Below are 14,089 nucleotides of genomic sequence, written 5' to 3'. Positions count from 1 at the left end.
GCCACCACAAAACAATTAATTTATGTATTATTTATGACAAACTGGTGTAAATTATATCAGAAATGTACGCCTGGTTCCAAGCAGATGTATATTTCTGGTGAAACACACGGAGGCATGGCGTGCCCCAGGGAAATGCTTACTAAAGGTCAGTGCCGGAAACGCCAGGCTTCGTAAATCTCCCACAATGTCTAGGGTAGAATCAATGAAAGGCATGGGAAGATGATAGCAGGAGACTGGGATACCAGTTCCTCAGTCTATGAGCACAATACTCACGGCTTGTCGGGAGACATCATACACAGGACGTCTTTCTCTTTGTCATGGGAGGAGTTTAGACTTCTTGCCGCTGAGCCTAGTGTCTGGTTTGCACTAATGTAACTCATTCCGGCTCCAAAAGTCACATTGTTAATAGTTTCTGTAATATATAAATTAGAGATTGAGTTGAACCCCGTTGCATTTACCAGCGCCAATCTATGGGTCACATTGGGCCACTTATACAAATGTGCCAACCACTTGGACTTGTAAGGCATTTGTGAATCACATTAAAAGGGAACAGATCGTCAACTGCAAGTTTATAGTGCCAAGTTATGGTGTTTATAGTTTAACTGACATGGAATCCAGAGGGTGAAGTGGGGGCAGACTAGTTCCTGTGTGTACACACCAGCTTTACAGGAAGACAGTGCAGGAATGGGGGAGCAGGTGAGTATGAAAAGAGGCTCCCTGGACTCCGCATCACCTACATAATAAGCAACATAGAACTTAGTTTATGGTGCTTATAGTTGTTGACAGGTTCCCTTTAAGGTGGGTCATTTTATCTGATGACCAGTAGAGGGCACACTACATCTTTCCTATTTAAAGGGATAGTCCAAGGGAAAAAGATTAAGTTAAAATGTGTTCATGCTGTATAAAAAATATATTCAATATTAAAAAAAAAAAAAAAAAGTTTCACCCACAGTTTCCATTCAGACAGTCCCGGATTCCCCACTGCACACTTCTTCAAACTCCACTAATGACACCCCGCCACAGGGACATGTGACCGCTGCAGCCAAATACCATACATTCCTGAGTTATAGAAGCCAGCAATTGGCTGCAGCGGTCACATGTCCTCGTAACAGGATGGCATCGGGAAACTAAGCGAGGAGAGTATGACTGTTTTCATACATCGCTGAACAGAATAGTTACAAACTTGTACATTTTATACTTAAAAAGGCAGTCTGGGAGAAAAAAACGTAAAGTGTAACCAGGCTTTCTATAAAAAATACAAACCAAAAAAAACCTCCAAAAAACACTTTTTGACATGGCACGGGGACGTCAAATCTTGATCACTGGGATCCAGCTGCTGAGATCCCCACCAACCAGTAGAACATGACAGCGCTCGGACAAACACTTCAGCTGGCTCATTTATAAATCAGTGGGATCTCAGCAGCCGGGCCCCCAGTGAGCAACATTTTGTTTTGTTACATTTTGTTACTTGCACTGTGGCCGTTGTCAATAGGTCGCAGAGCTACCCAGCAATCTTTGTTAACTCTTCCAAACCAAAATTTTGCCCTTGCATCCGAATGGTCGATGCATTGCAAGTGAATACATGAAATGAAGAAATGCAGGAACGGAACGGCTTACTATCTAGAACCGGCTCCATACTTACTTTCTGGAGTACTGATTGCCCTTTCAGCAAGTGACGTATTAGATTGTTGATCCAAGCTGTTCAATGTGACTGCAGGGGGAAAAGATATGCTGTTATATTACCCGGATAAAAGAAACTTACAGCAAACACGGCAATAGAGTTAAAGGGGTTGTCCCGCGCCGAAACGGGGTTTTTTTTTTTTTCAACCCCCCCGTTCGGCGCGAGACAACCCCGATGCAGGGACTGAAAAAAAGAACAGCACAGCGCTTACCTGAATCCCGGCGCTCCGGTGACTTCTATACTTACCGGTTGAAGATGGCTGCCGGGATCTTCTTCCTCCGTGGACCGCAGCTCTTCTGTGCGGTCCATTGCCAATTCCAGCCTCCTGATTGGCTGGAATCGGCACGTGACGGGGCGGAGCTACACGGAGCCCCATTGAGAAGATAAGAAGACCCGGACTGCGCAAGCGCGTCTAATTTGGCCATTCGACCATTTTAGACGGCAACCATGGAGACGAGGACGCCAGCAACGGAGCAGGTAAGTGAAAAACTTTTTATAACTTCTGTATGGCTCATAATTAATGCACAATGTACATTACAAAGTGCATTAATATGGCCATACAGAAGTGTATAGACCCACTTGCTGCCGCGGGACAACCCCTTTAAGTGATAAATGCCAGAAAACCGGCACAATGTCTACTGTTGGAACTTGACTGACTGTGGTCGGGCTTTGTGCAATCTATAGGGCCCGGACGGAATCTCCACCTCACTAGTCATACTCCGCCAGATAACGCTGCTGGGCTAGAGTTGACACAGTGTTATACATGATGTGACTTGGTAATGAAATGGCAGGAGTTTTGTTACTTACCGTAAAATCCATTTTGCGTCCCATTCATCTGGGGACACAGCAAGAACCGTGGGTATAGCTGCTGCCACCAGGAGGCGATACTAAGCACAAAAGTGTTAGTTTCTCCCACCAGCTATGCCCCTCCTGCAGAAACTGAGCTAAAATCAGTTTGTACATAAGCAGTAGGAGAAACTTAAAGGGGGTTTTCCCCACCACCAAAACTGCCCCACAGCCCCTCCTAACCACCCAAGCAGTGACCTTTTACAGCCAGTGGTCGGCCGCAACAGACATACACCTTTGCCAGAAGCAGCCAGGAAACAGAGTGGTTGCAAAGCAGCCCAAGCGCTGGGAAACCCCACCAACATCAACTAATACAGACTATGTAAGAAGCAAATGGTGCCATGGAGGAACCAGAAAGGCCAAGAACTCCTTCTGAAGCCAGAGGTCAAAGCCAGCAAGGACAAAACAACTGGGTGGGTGCCATCGCACCCAATGAACGCAACGAGAAATTGATTTTACGGCAAGTAACAAAAATCCTGTTTTCTCATACGGGTCATTGGAGGACACAGCAAGATCTTGGGACATTCCAGAGCAGTACCAAAGGGTGGGTCAAAGAAAAGGAGGTCATACTGGGCAGAACACCGGCACTTGCAGACCCCAGTAACTGGAGAGACCCAGCGGAGAATGCAAGGAATGCGTGCCCGAGAACTCAGAACAAGGTGTGGAGACTGGGAAAACCCATAGCACTAAGATAGTCGAAGGGTTTGCTGAACTATTAGGAAAGAGTTTACCACTCCAGCAAAATGACAGCTATACAGGACGGTGGTAGCCCTGCTTGGAAGGGAGAAGCAGCACATTGACCCTTGTTGATGAGACCTTGAAAGGTAACCTGGACCTGAATGAAGACTCACAGATGATACAGTACTGTGCAGTGTGAGTGACATGAAGTATACCCAATGCCTGCTTAATGGAGTGAAGAGAGAGAACACAACCTTCAAGAAGGCAGAGGAGGAAAACAACAAGATTATAGCTGGATGGATGCTGAAAATGACTCTCTACATTGGCTTCTCGAGGGAAAGATGTCCGGCCACTAGACAGGTCTGTTCTCAAGGGGCAGCGAAGTGCACAAGAACTGAGGCAAGACACTTGATCCGCCACGGTGCACCTCAACCTGGCTGCGGCAACACGGGTGTTTTATCAACTATTTATGCAGGACATTGTTGTGTTGTTCTTCAACAGAACAAGGAATGGACAGCGAGTAGATCTGAGGAGGGACAGAAGGATGGATGAGGTGCCAGGGTAAGGACCACGAGGGAAGATCCATGAGGAATCTTGCCTGAGCTTTGAAAGGGAGACGACAGAATCTCCTTAATGAGGAAAATAGAACTGTAGAAACAAGATGGCAAACTGCCATAATGAATAAATGTAAAGGAACGCCAACTTCCCGGTAGTTGAGGAGGGTTACGAGTACAGGATGCTTTAGAGCTGTAGGAGCCGCCTTCACTCAGGAGAAGCAGCGATGTGCGACTGTGTCTGCAAAACTCGGTTAAGGACGAGTAAGAAGTCAAGTGGCTCACAGATGCTCTATAACATGTAGGCTGTGTAGATAGAGATAAGAAACACACATGCGCTCCTCTTACAGAAAACTTGTAGCGCATGAGCGACGCTTGTAAGGACGGCTGAGCATGGTAAGTTGCCCTGCGTAACAAGAGATGGCCGTTACTCAAACAGATGAGTCTACAGAAGGCTCTAAGAATCCTCCAGCACCGATACCAGAAAAGTGACCGTCAGAGAGAACCTCCCATAGGTGCAGTATTGCCGAGGACTGTGCTAACTTGTGGCGCAGTCCTGCTGTGCAGTTTTTGATGCCACTACCCCGAGTCCGGTGTAACAAGATATTCCAGCTACAGAGGAAAGAAAAAAAGTAGTCAATTAATGTCGATAATAACTGATCGTTCAGACAGAATGTGTAGCAAAACTGCTCCTTCCAGGACGAAGGTAATGATACTTGGGAGCACGTTAGGTAAAGGTCTGGCAGTAACAGAGTCCAGCACTATACCAGTACTCCTCTTCACAAGAGGGGGTAGAGAAGGTAGCCCGATATTATGTCGAGAAGCCCCAATGCCAGAGCCTACCCGGCCAGTCAGATGCCCCCAGTGAGTCTCGAGTGCTTCTGTAGTGGCGAGGAAGGAAGCTGGTAGCAAAGGGTGTCTTGGGGTCCCATTGCACTATGAAGGGCTACTGTGAAAACCCACAGATGTGTGGAAGCTGGTGAACACAAGAATGCTGGGTGCATGAGGAGGAACCCAGCGGCAGAGTAAAACTGCCCAGCGGCCATTGCTTCTGCAGAGAGCCCCCACTGTAGACGGTAGGCCCGCTCCACAGGAAAATCAGCGCTATCAGCATGCCCGCTGAAAGTCTGGCCCAAGTCAGCACGTCAATCAGAAGTTTGGCCACAGCTTGTGTGACCCACCTACACCTGTGCAGGCCAGAGAAGCAAAGGCGCAAGTTTAGAGTTTGCCCGGAGAAAGGACCTCGGATTTGGGGGCGAGAGGACGATCGACTGCAGTATCGGAGGGGGAAAATTCAGCCCTAATCCGTGAATTGCGAGCTGACTACCAATTTGACGACCAACTGTGTCAGATACGCAGGCCACCATATGGAGGACACACCAGGAGTAGTAGTGGGCTGACAAGACTCAGGGGACCAGAGACCACTGACAGAGTTGGGTGGTAGCTAGAGATATTGCGGTGGGATCCAGAAGGAAGGCAGAGACGTGTGGAGGTGCCGAGGCTGCAAGGGGAAGGGAAATAAAAAATTATAAAGATGGGGATTCCCTATGGTAGGTAGAAGGTAAGGGGCCAGACTACTGTAAGAAAAGAGGATGGGAAGATGACTGAAGTACAGGGGTGGTGGGATGGCGCCATATTTACCCTCCTCTCTGTAGCTCCCCGGGTGCACCACAGCAGGGTCACCTCCTCCTGAGTGACCTTCCACTAGATATGGGGGAGCAGACAGGAAACCCCAGGTGACCCCAAAGCTGGCGGGAAGCAGCAAAGCTAGAGCTACTCAGATCCAATTTTTTCTTCTTGGAAGAGGGAGTAACAGTGTCTGATGCAGCAGTCAGGGAAGTTAGCTCGTCACCCATTCTCAGCTAGAGGGAAAGAGAAAAAAAGACCTGCAGAGCAGGAGGTTTGTTTCCTATTGGACACGAAGCTAAAACGGGTTAAAAGGTGCATTTAGATAGAACGAAAGTGAACGCGATAATCACTCAGCTTAAACACAAGCCAACGACTCCACGACGAACAAGACAGCTGTTGCTTTTTGCTCATCGATCAGTTTCAGCCGGCATAAAAATCCTTGTTGCCTTGTTCACTTCTAGTTGCATTTAAACCGCTCCTGACTCAGCGTATAGATAGGAAGCGAGACCCTGAATGATGATCAACGATGATCTTACTGTCTTAACAGGCTGCACGAGCGCAAACAAGCTGGTGATGAGGTCATCAGCTCGTTTGCCCGAGCAAACAAGAATCCTGCATTTCTCCTTGTGTGTAAAAGGGCCATTAGCTCAGTCTCTGCAGGCGGGGTATACCTGCTGGGAGGAACTAACATCCTTGTGCTTAGTGTCGCCTCCTAGCGGCAGCAGATATACCCAAGATCTTGCTGTGTCCCCTAATGACACAGACAAGAAAAAACAGATTCCACTCTTACCCAGCTTACTGCTGTTTCTGCTCGATGCGGAGGCTGGTGAAGGATTTGCCCCAATGCTCTTGCTCCTTGGCTTCTGTTTGTTTTCTATGGCTTTCCTTGCAGAATTGAGGATGGCGAGAGTGCTGAGAGACTTGTGCCTGTAGAAGAACACATCAGTCCGTATATATTCACACACCATGTAGTAGAAGAACGAAACTCCTGAGGTCCTGTACTTTACCTCGGCCGAGGGACCTGCCCAGCAAGAACACAAGCTCTGGGGGTAGACGGCGGACTTCCTCCAGATGCCTCCTCTACGGTGGAGAGCAAGGGCCTTCGAGGTGTTGGTGTTTTGGAGGAACCAGGAGCAGCAGAAGGCTAGGAATGAAACAAAATGAGGAAACCGCAGATCAGAGATCATCCCCAAGACCAGGCTCCACCAGTGGCCAACCATTTATAGCGCTCACTATAAACACCCCATGTCCTCACCTGTGGACTGCCAGTTGCGGCGGCAGCGGGAGGATTCGCGATGCCATTCTCCTGCTCACTTTGTTCCAAGGCCAGCTGCTCCTCGTACTTCTTCATGTCATACTCCAGCTCCGCCGCCAGCTGTTTATCCGCCGCAAAGAAGTCTTTGATCTCATCACGGTAATCCTGCATCATCTCCTGCAGGTCAGGCAGAAAAAGGTCGTGTCTGTGTAAGCGACCACCAGGCCCGGAGAAACAAAGATGGCTGCCACACCTCTGACTGCCTGATGCACTGTACATTGGTAGTGTAAGTGCCCAACACTGGCTTTTCTTCCATCCGTTTAACGTACGGACTTCAGAAGAGTGTGTCCCGCCTGATCACAGGTCTTTAGACCTGAACTCTGAGCATCATATGTGCGTATGGTGCTCTCAGTTCGGAGACCCACGGTCAGGCTGGGACACACTTCTAAAGTCCGTACATTAAACAAATGGAAGAAAAGCCAGTGTGGTTATCCCCTAAGACACTACATGCTGCTCTGATGGGCCACCATTGCTCGTCTAGTCAATCAAAGCAGGTGTAGTGTCTTAGCCTAATGATGGATACTAATACACAGTGTGCATCAGGTAGTCAGAGAAGCTGGTGCGGCCATCTTTGCTTGTCCAGGACCGTAGGGTCACTTTAACCCTCCCTCACCCTGGCTACCTACCCGCAAGTAGTTCATGAGGTTTCGCACCGCTGGGATTCTCTGCTGCTCCAACAAACCCTTCAGAGACGAGATAATGGGGACAACATTTTCTATGAAGTTTTTCTTTTGGACCTGCACAGATAAGAGAAGCGATATGTGAGATAATCTGCAGCTGTATAAAGAGTAATTACTGCTACCCGTCACTGGTCCCACCCTGAAATAATGAAAGGTCACCTGGGAAATTAGTTTTTTTTGTGCCACTTGCATTACAACATTGGCCATTTCCTCCTCATCTCCTGCACCGACGTCTTCTCCAGGTTTCGACCTCATTACCGATAACTTGATCTCCTTGGAGCTCATGATTTGAAAGATGTCAGAGAGCAGTTCGTTGGCTTCCATGTCGATTGGCAACACGCCGTCCACAAAGCAAGCTGCAGCAGGAGGAACAACGATGTGTCAATGGTAGACATTACTTTGAATAGTTGATGATTCTTTAGCGACAGGGTCTGTCCCACAGGACTAGTGTTAGAGAGTATGATACCAATATCCAACAGGGGGCCAAAGACAGAGCTAAAAAACTACAAACCGACAAGTTTAACCTCTACTGTGGGCAAAATGTTTAAAGGGTTTCTAAGAGATGCTATCCTGGAGGAACTCAAGGAAAATATCTGTATAAGTCTGTATCAGCTGGGGGTTGTGAGAGATCAGTCTAGCCAAAGTTATTTGATCAGCCGTAAAAGGTCATAGTGGACTTTTCCAAAGCGTTTGATACTGTGCCACATAAAAGGTTGGTATATAAATGATAATGCTTGGTCTGGGTGAGAATGTCTAAGTGGGTAAGAAACTGGTCAGTGATAGAAAGCAGAGAGGGGTTATTAGTGGTACACACTCTAATTGGGTCACCGTTACTAGTGGGGTACCACAGGGTGCAGTACTGGAGGGGTCACCGTTACTAGTGGGGTACCACAGGGAGCAGTTTTAGGCCCCCAATATATTTATTAATGACTTGGTAAAAGGATTGCGCAGCAAAATTGATATTTGTAGACGATACACAAGGTTCTGCACATGTGCAGGGAAACACATGTCACCATTACACACTAAATGGGAAACCACTGGGGGAACACCGACAGGAAAAAGGACTTGGGGGTTTTAGTTAACTGTAAGCTTAACTGGAGCAACCAGTGTCAGACAGCTGCTGCCAAGGCAAATAGGATCATGGGGTGCATCAAAAGAGGTCTAGGGGCACAAGATGAGAATGTAATTCTACCACCCAATAATCTCAAGTCAGACTACGAAATATGAAATATTGTGTACAGTTCGGGGCCCCAGTACTCAAGGAGGACATATCAGAGCTTGTGCAACGTCAAAGGTGAGCAACCAATGTAATAAAAAGGAATGGGCGGACTACAACACCCAGATAGATAAATCAATAAGGTTTCTAATTTAGAAAGGAAAAAAAAAAAAAAAAGACATCTGAGGGAACAGTACAGAGATCTCTCCCATGATCTGTTTATACCGAGGACTGCGACGGTAACAAGAGGGCACCAACATAGAAAGGGGTTCTTTACTGTTAGAGCAGTCAGGCTATGGAACTCTTTGCCTGAGGATGCGGTTATGGATGACTAAGTGAAGGCTTAAATAAGGCCTGGACGTCTCTGAGTGTAATACTACAAGTTGTGGTTATTATATTACTGGAGATGGGGAGCTGCTCCAGGTATTTATTCTGAATGTTGTTTCCAAAAGGAGGGGAGAAAAAAAAAACAACTTTTTTTATTTTTGCCTTCCTCTGGATTAACAGGAAAATGCCGATAATAGGTTGAACAACCTGTTGTTCTAGACCATGTAGATGGGTCTAGAACAATATCCAGTTTCTTCAGAGGATACAACTCCCAGTATGTTACAAGCATCTGCTGCTTCCACAGCATATTAGGCCCTGTGGTTTCACAACTGTTGGAAAGCTACAGGAGACAGATCATCAGGTCTGGAACATGAAGGGCGAAGACGTACCTAGAACGCTCTGGCTCAGCTTCGTAGTCAAACTGAACCTTTGCTCATCCGTAAAATGCTCCAGCAGGAATTTGTAGATCTTCATCCGTTTCTCCACGTTCCCCTTTCCTTTAAGGGAGAAGCGCCTCCTCTCCCTAGAGACAGATGAGATGTCAGCTATAACAACAATCCAATGGCGACCGTACAGAGTGCAGAGGAACGTGCAACTCACCTCTCAGTCTGCAAAAACGTCTTATACTTCTCGTGCTTCTCATAAGAAGTAAAGTGAAAAATGCATTCAATGAAATGCTGGGAGAACATGACTGGGTTTCTTTTCAGAAGAAGGTGAACCAAGCAGAACTCTCCGAGCCTGGAACATAATAGGAGGAACCGCTGTGTGAAATTCCTGCACAGCGCCAGAAATCATGCAGGTAGCCATCATCATGAACACTTACTTGGCAATGTCTGGGTCTGGGTCCACTAGGACGCTGACGAAGTGGAAGAATAGGGACCCTTTCCACTTTATAAACTCTTCCTGTAATATGAACAGAAGTAACATATCAGATGCGTATAACAAGGGTGTCATCCGCAACCCGGACAAGTGAAAGGTTACATCAAGAATCAGCAGCGTTATCCACACAGAGGCAGCATATATAAAGCAGCTCTGTAATAAGAGGCTGGTGGTCCTATGGAATAATCTATCCCATTTCCAGTGGTCTAGGCGGTGAATAATCCCATCCCAAATGGTCTACTGGGTTAAATATTTGTATTTCTAGAGGTAAAAGGGATTGTCCTACTTCCAACTGTTGTGCTACAGGAAGCAGAGAGCTCCCTACATTGTACAGGACTCCGCCTGCAGTACCAAACCAGGCCACTGCGCAATGTATGGAGCTGTCTACTTCCTGCAGCAAAACAGAAGCGGGACGATAACCCCTTTGAAATTATTAATGACGGCAAAAGTTGTAATTTTCCCATTGATCCAGATCTGTGCTTGCAGTAACAATGATGGGGCCCGCCCTATTCACTAGTGATCAGTGCAAGAGTGGACTGATCCCCTTAGGATCCATCAGCATCACCAGTGAACTCAGTGGTGTCCTTCAGTGCTGCATTGAACAGGACTGCCCTTCTTATATGTGCAACTTACCTGCAGCAGGTTGGTCAGCATGATCAAGGTCTGTTTTCGTATTAAAGGTTCTCTGTCCTTAAGACACACGGACACATTAGGGATGTATCTGTCCACCATGGTGGTGTAGCGAACGCACAGGTCACAAATGACGAGGATCACATTGTTGCGGATGGCCAAGTCATCGGAGACTTCCAGTTCTCGAATGAGGGCAGGAATACACTTCTTAGCAAGGTCCTCATGCTGGAGACACAACTTTCCTGAGGAAGAGAAGGTTTTACAGAAGGCGACCTCCGATCACTTATCAGGTTATATACAGAATAACCCCTTAATCACTGGAGCATTCTAGGCGTTGGAGACCAACCGATTTTTCGTTGTCGCATTCCTAGAGCTGTAACTTTTCGTTGCCACAGCCGTAGGAGGCCGGTTTAGTTGCAGGACAACCTTTTTAGTCGCATCATTTTGGGGTACATACAAATATTATATAGCTTATACATTTCTTTCATTGGGGACTGCGTGTGTCTGTCTTTTGGACTTCATTTTGATGGTATTCAGCATCATATTATATATATTTTTATATGGTGATACTTTTTCACCCTAAAAAAAGATGTATTTTTTGTATCACCACATTCAAAAGACCCCAAACACCCCCCCCCCCCCCCAATCAATGGACTTGTTATACATTTTAATGATACCATTTGGCAATTCATATCACTTGAATTGCTATTTTTGTATGTGTGAGAAAAAATAGCTATTTTAGCCACTTTTTAAAAATATATTTAATTCACAACATTCACTGGCGGGTTAGATAACTTGGTACTTTTTATGTGGGTCATTACGAACGTGGCAATACCAAAATTTGCGATTTTTGTTTTACATTGTTGGGGGAGGGGTCTTTTACTTTAAAAAAAGTTGTGCGAAATATTTTTTTAGTTCCATTGGGGAACTTAAATTGCTTTAACAATGATCATGCCTGTAATACATTGCAATACTTCAGTATTGCAGTGTATTATATTGACCTAGAAGACCCAACCTCTGACCACCGTAGATGGCAGACCTGGAGTTCATCTTCAAGCAATCCATCAGCACCCCGTGAACAGATAGCATTTGTCTGATAGGCGACAGAGGGAGCCCTTTTGCATGCAGAGATAGCATTGGCTGCGGCAGGTAAAGGGTTGAAAAGCTGGGACTTGAGTTTCCTCCTCTCACAGTTGTTAGAGCTTGAGTCTGGCTATCATCAGATATCCAAGCGATGCTCCGACTGACACGGATCTCCGCTGTGCCATAAAAAAGCGTAAGCATTGGACTACTGTAAAAAGCCATATTGGTGGTCACTAAGGCCGCCTGCAGACGGCCGGGTTGGATCCCGCTGCGAGAATTCTCGCAGCAGGACCCGACCCGAGGCCCTGCAGCGACCAGTGTGTCACTCCTCTCCCGCGGTTCCGGCTCTTTGATGTGCCGGCTGCAGGCGCACACGCAGAGCGGAGTCGGCGGCCCGGGAGTGACATCTCTGTGAGACCCGCACAGAAATAGAGCTTGCTGAGGTTTTTCGCGTGTGATTTCACGCGTCCAAATCGCGTCCGTCTGCATAGGATTGCGTACTGTAATGCAATCCTATGCAGGCGTGCACGGGCGGAAATTCAGTGGGGAATCCCGTCGCTGAATTTCCGCCCGTGTGCATGAGGCCTAAGTGTATAAAATCTACAACAGTGTAGTTCACAGTGTACATACATATCCTTTATTACACCATGTAATATACTTCAGAGCTGCACTCACTATTCTGCTGGTGCAGTCATGGTATGGTTGCAGTTCTGCTGGTGCAGTCACATTCCTAATCCCAAGTAACAGCCTGCATTACACTCTAGATCTGCACTCGCAATTCTGCAGGCTTCAGAGCCGAACTCTCCCAATAGTCCCTGTTTGTTCAGTGAATATACAGAACTTTCTCTGGCATTTTGCATTCAACCGTATGCCTTGGCCATTATTGCCGTCTGTAGCAGTCAGCTCTAGGTTGACTACACATCAAGTAACCACATGAGGACTTTCTATCTGGAGGGGAAGTTTATGCTGCAAAAGTCGACAACGTTTAAAGTATGAAGAAATGTTCTTACCAAGTGTGATGAAGGCGTGGGCCCGGACCAGAGGCGGCATAGCGGAGCCTCTAAACTGGGATAATGGTTGAGATTGAGGCTGCGACTGAGACAGAGGTTGAGAATCTGAAACACCATCATTGTCGAAGACGCTGGAGCCTATGGAGAAAGAAACGGTAAATGATTTACCCCCCAAAACCCAGAACATGAAGCTTATGTAATGGATATTTGCTCACTCTGTATTGTGGGCATAGAGGCCAGGACAGACTGGATCAGGAGCAACACTCGTTTCTCCACCCGTGCCGGACAAAGCTGAGCCGCTTCTCCCAGGGTAAAGAGGTGTTGGACCTAAGAGTGGGAGACAAGAAGAGACCACGGGTAACACCAGCATGACAGAATCTGCCAACAAGTTGGCTCCCCAATAATGGACGGCGCCAGTGCAGCAACTGGCACAGGGTGGAGGCGCCAGTGCAGGATAGAAAGAGGAGGCTGGCTATTGCAAGCTGCCAACTAGTTATGGTAGTATCACACACCGAGATGGAAAGATCAGGTTTAGGTCAGTTAGTAGACGGTGGAAACACAAGAAGATAAGTTTGAGAAATTCAGTTTCAGACAGAGAGAGGACATGATGTTAGAGACTACAGACAATCCCTGTTTTGGAGTAGTGATGGGGCGAGGTCATGGCAAGAGGTGTATAGTGGGTGTCATCAACGTACAGATGGTACCGAAAGCGGAAAGTCCAATAGAGGCTGTGTACAGAGAAAAGAGGAAGAGGACGAACCTACGAGAACTGCCAAGAGATGAAGTAGTAAAACAAGAAGCAGAAGACGTGTTGTCAAATCCATAAGGTTGAGAAGGGAATAAAACGTTGCAATAGCGCAGGAAAGTATAACTTTGGAGTTCGCATAAAGTAGCAGGGTCTTCATGGACAGCAGCGAGGCTAAATTCGACGACTAGTCAAGTAGGTTTTTGCAGCCTCTGAATGATAATGAGACTGTTCTCATTCACTGACACATTTTTGAAAGGGTTGAGAATTCCAAAAAGCTACTGAACACCACAACAGGCTGCAGCGCCAAGATCTGATCTGCTCGGTGTTGTATATGTAACAGGACATTAGATTTACCACAGGCTCTATACAATATATAAACCCCTCACCATTAACTGCTGATCAAACTGCATATTCTGGGAGTTAGCCATCACCACAGACGAGATGTGTTCTTCACAAGCCGACACCAAATCACCGCAAACATCATTCAGCAGATCCTGCAGTAAGAGACACAGAAGAAAGTCACCAATCAGTGCAAATATTTGCATTCATAATTCGCAGTGGCCTCTAGGTGGAGCCAGCAATGTATACGCCGCGTTTCCCTGAAAACAAGACACTGTCTTCTATTAATTTTTGCACCAAAAGAGGCACTGGATCTTATTTTTGGGGGAGGTCCAGGTCCCTCCCGCTGCTCCCTGCAGCTCTGACACACTTATTGAAGTCCTCAGCAGCCCACAAAGGATCACTTCCTGGTTACGGGATTTATAAATCTCACCTCCAGAAAACGATGGCTGTGATTGGTTCATCCAGCGCTGC

At 46.9% G+C, this 14,089-nt stretch overlaps 1 protein-coding gene across 3 annotated transcripts in view; it reads right to left on the bottom strand.

The window, feature by feature from the left end:
* The window catches only part of NCAPD3 (non-SMC condensin II complex subunit D3), a 46,367-nt gene that overhangs the window by 707 nt on the left and 31,571 nt on the right, over window positions 1-14,089 (bottom strand). For all 3 annotated transcript variants that reach the window (XM_066606622.1, XM_066606620.1, XM_066606621.1), the window contains 14 exons: window positions 13,663-13,770; window positions 12,744-12,855; window positions 12,529-12,666; window positions 10,439-10,677; window positions 9,750-9,829; window positions 9,527-9,664; window positions 9,316-9,449; window positions 7,543-7,739; window positions 7,330-7,440; window positions 6,644-6,820; window positions 6,396-6,532; window positions 6,179-6,315; window positions 1,643-1,711; window positions 274-412 (listed from right to left, as the gene is read on the bottom strand). In XM_066606622.1, coding sequence (XP_066462719.1) covers window positions 274-412; window positions 1,643-1,711; window positions 6,179-6,315; window positions 6,396-6,532; window positions 6,644-6,820; window positions 7,330-7,440; window positions 7,543-7,739; window positions 9,316-9,449; window positions 9,527-9,664; window positions 9,750-9,829; window positions 10,439-10,677; window positions 12,529-12,666; window positions 12,744-12,855; window positions 13,663-13,770 — 1,916 coding nt within the window. The remainder of the gene's footprint in view (window positions 1-273; window positions 413-1,642; window positions 1,712-6,178; window positions 6,316-6,395; window positions 6,533-6,643; window positions 6,821-7,329; window positions 7,441-7,542; window positions 7,740-9,315; window positions 9,450-9,526; window positions 9,665-9,749; window positions 9,830-10,438; window positions 10,678-12,528; window positions 12,667-12,743; window positions 12,856-13,662; window positions 13,771-14,089) is intronic.

Source organism: Eleutherodactylus coqui, chromosome 6 (genome assembly GCF_035609145.1).
Source record: "Eleutherodactylus coqui strain aEleCoq1 chromosome 6, aEleCoq1.hap1, whole genome shotgun sequence".
Lineage (NCBI taxonomy): Eukaryota > Metazoa > Chordata > Amphibia > Anura > Eleutherodactylidae > Eleutherodactylus > Eleutherodactylus coqui.
The sequence above is the reverse complement of the archived record's forward strand: the minus strand, read 5'-3'. Positions and strand labels throughout refer to the sequence as shown.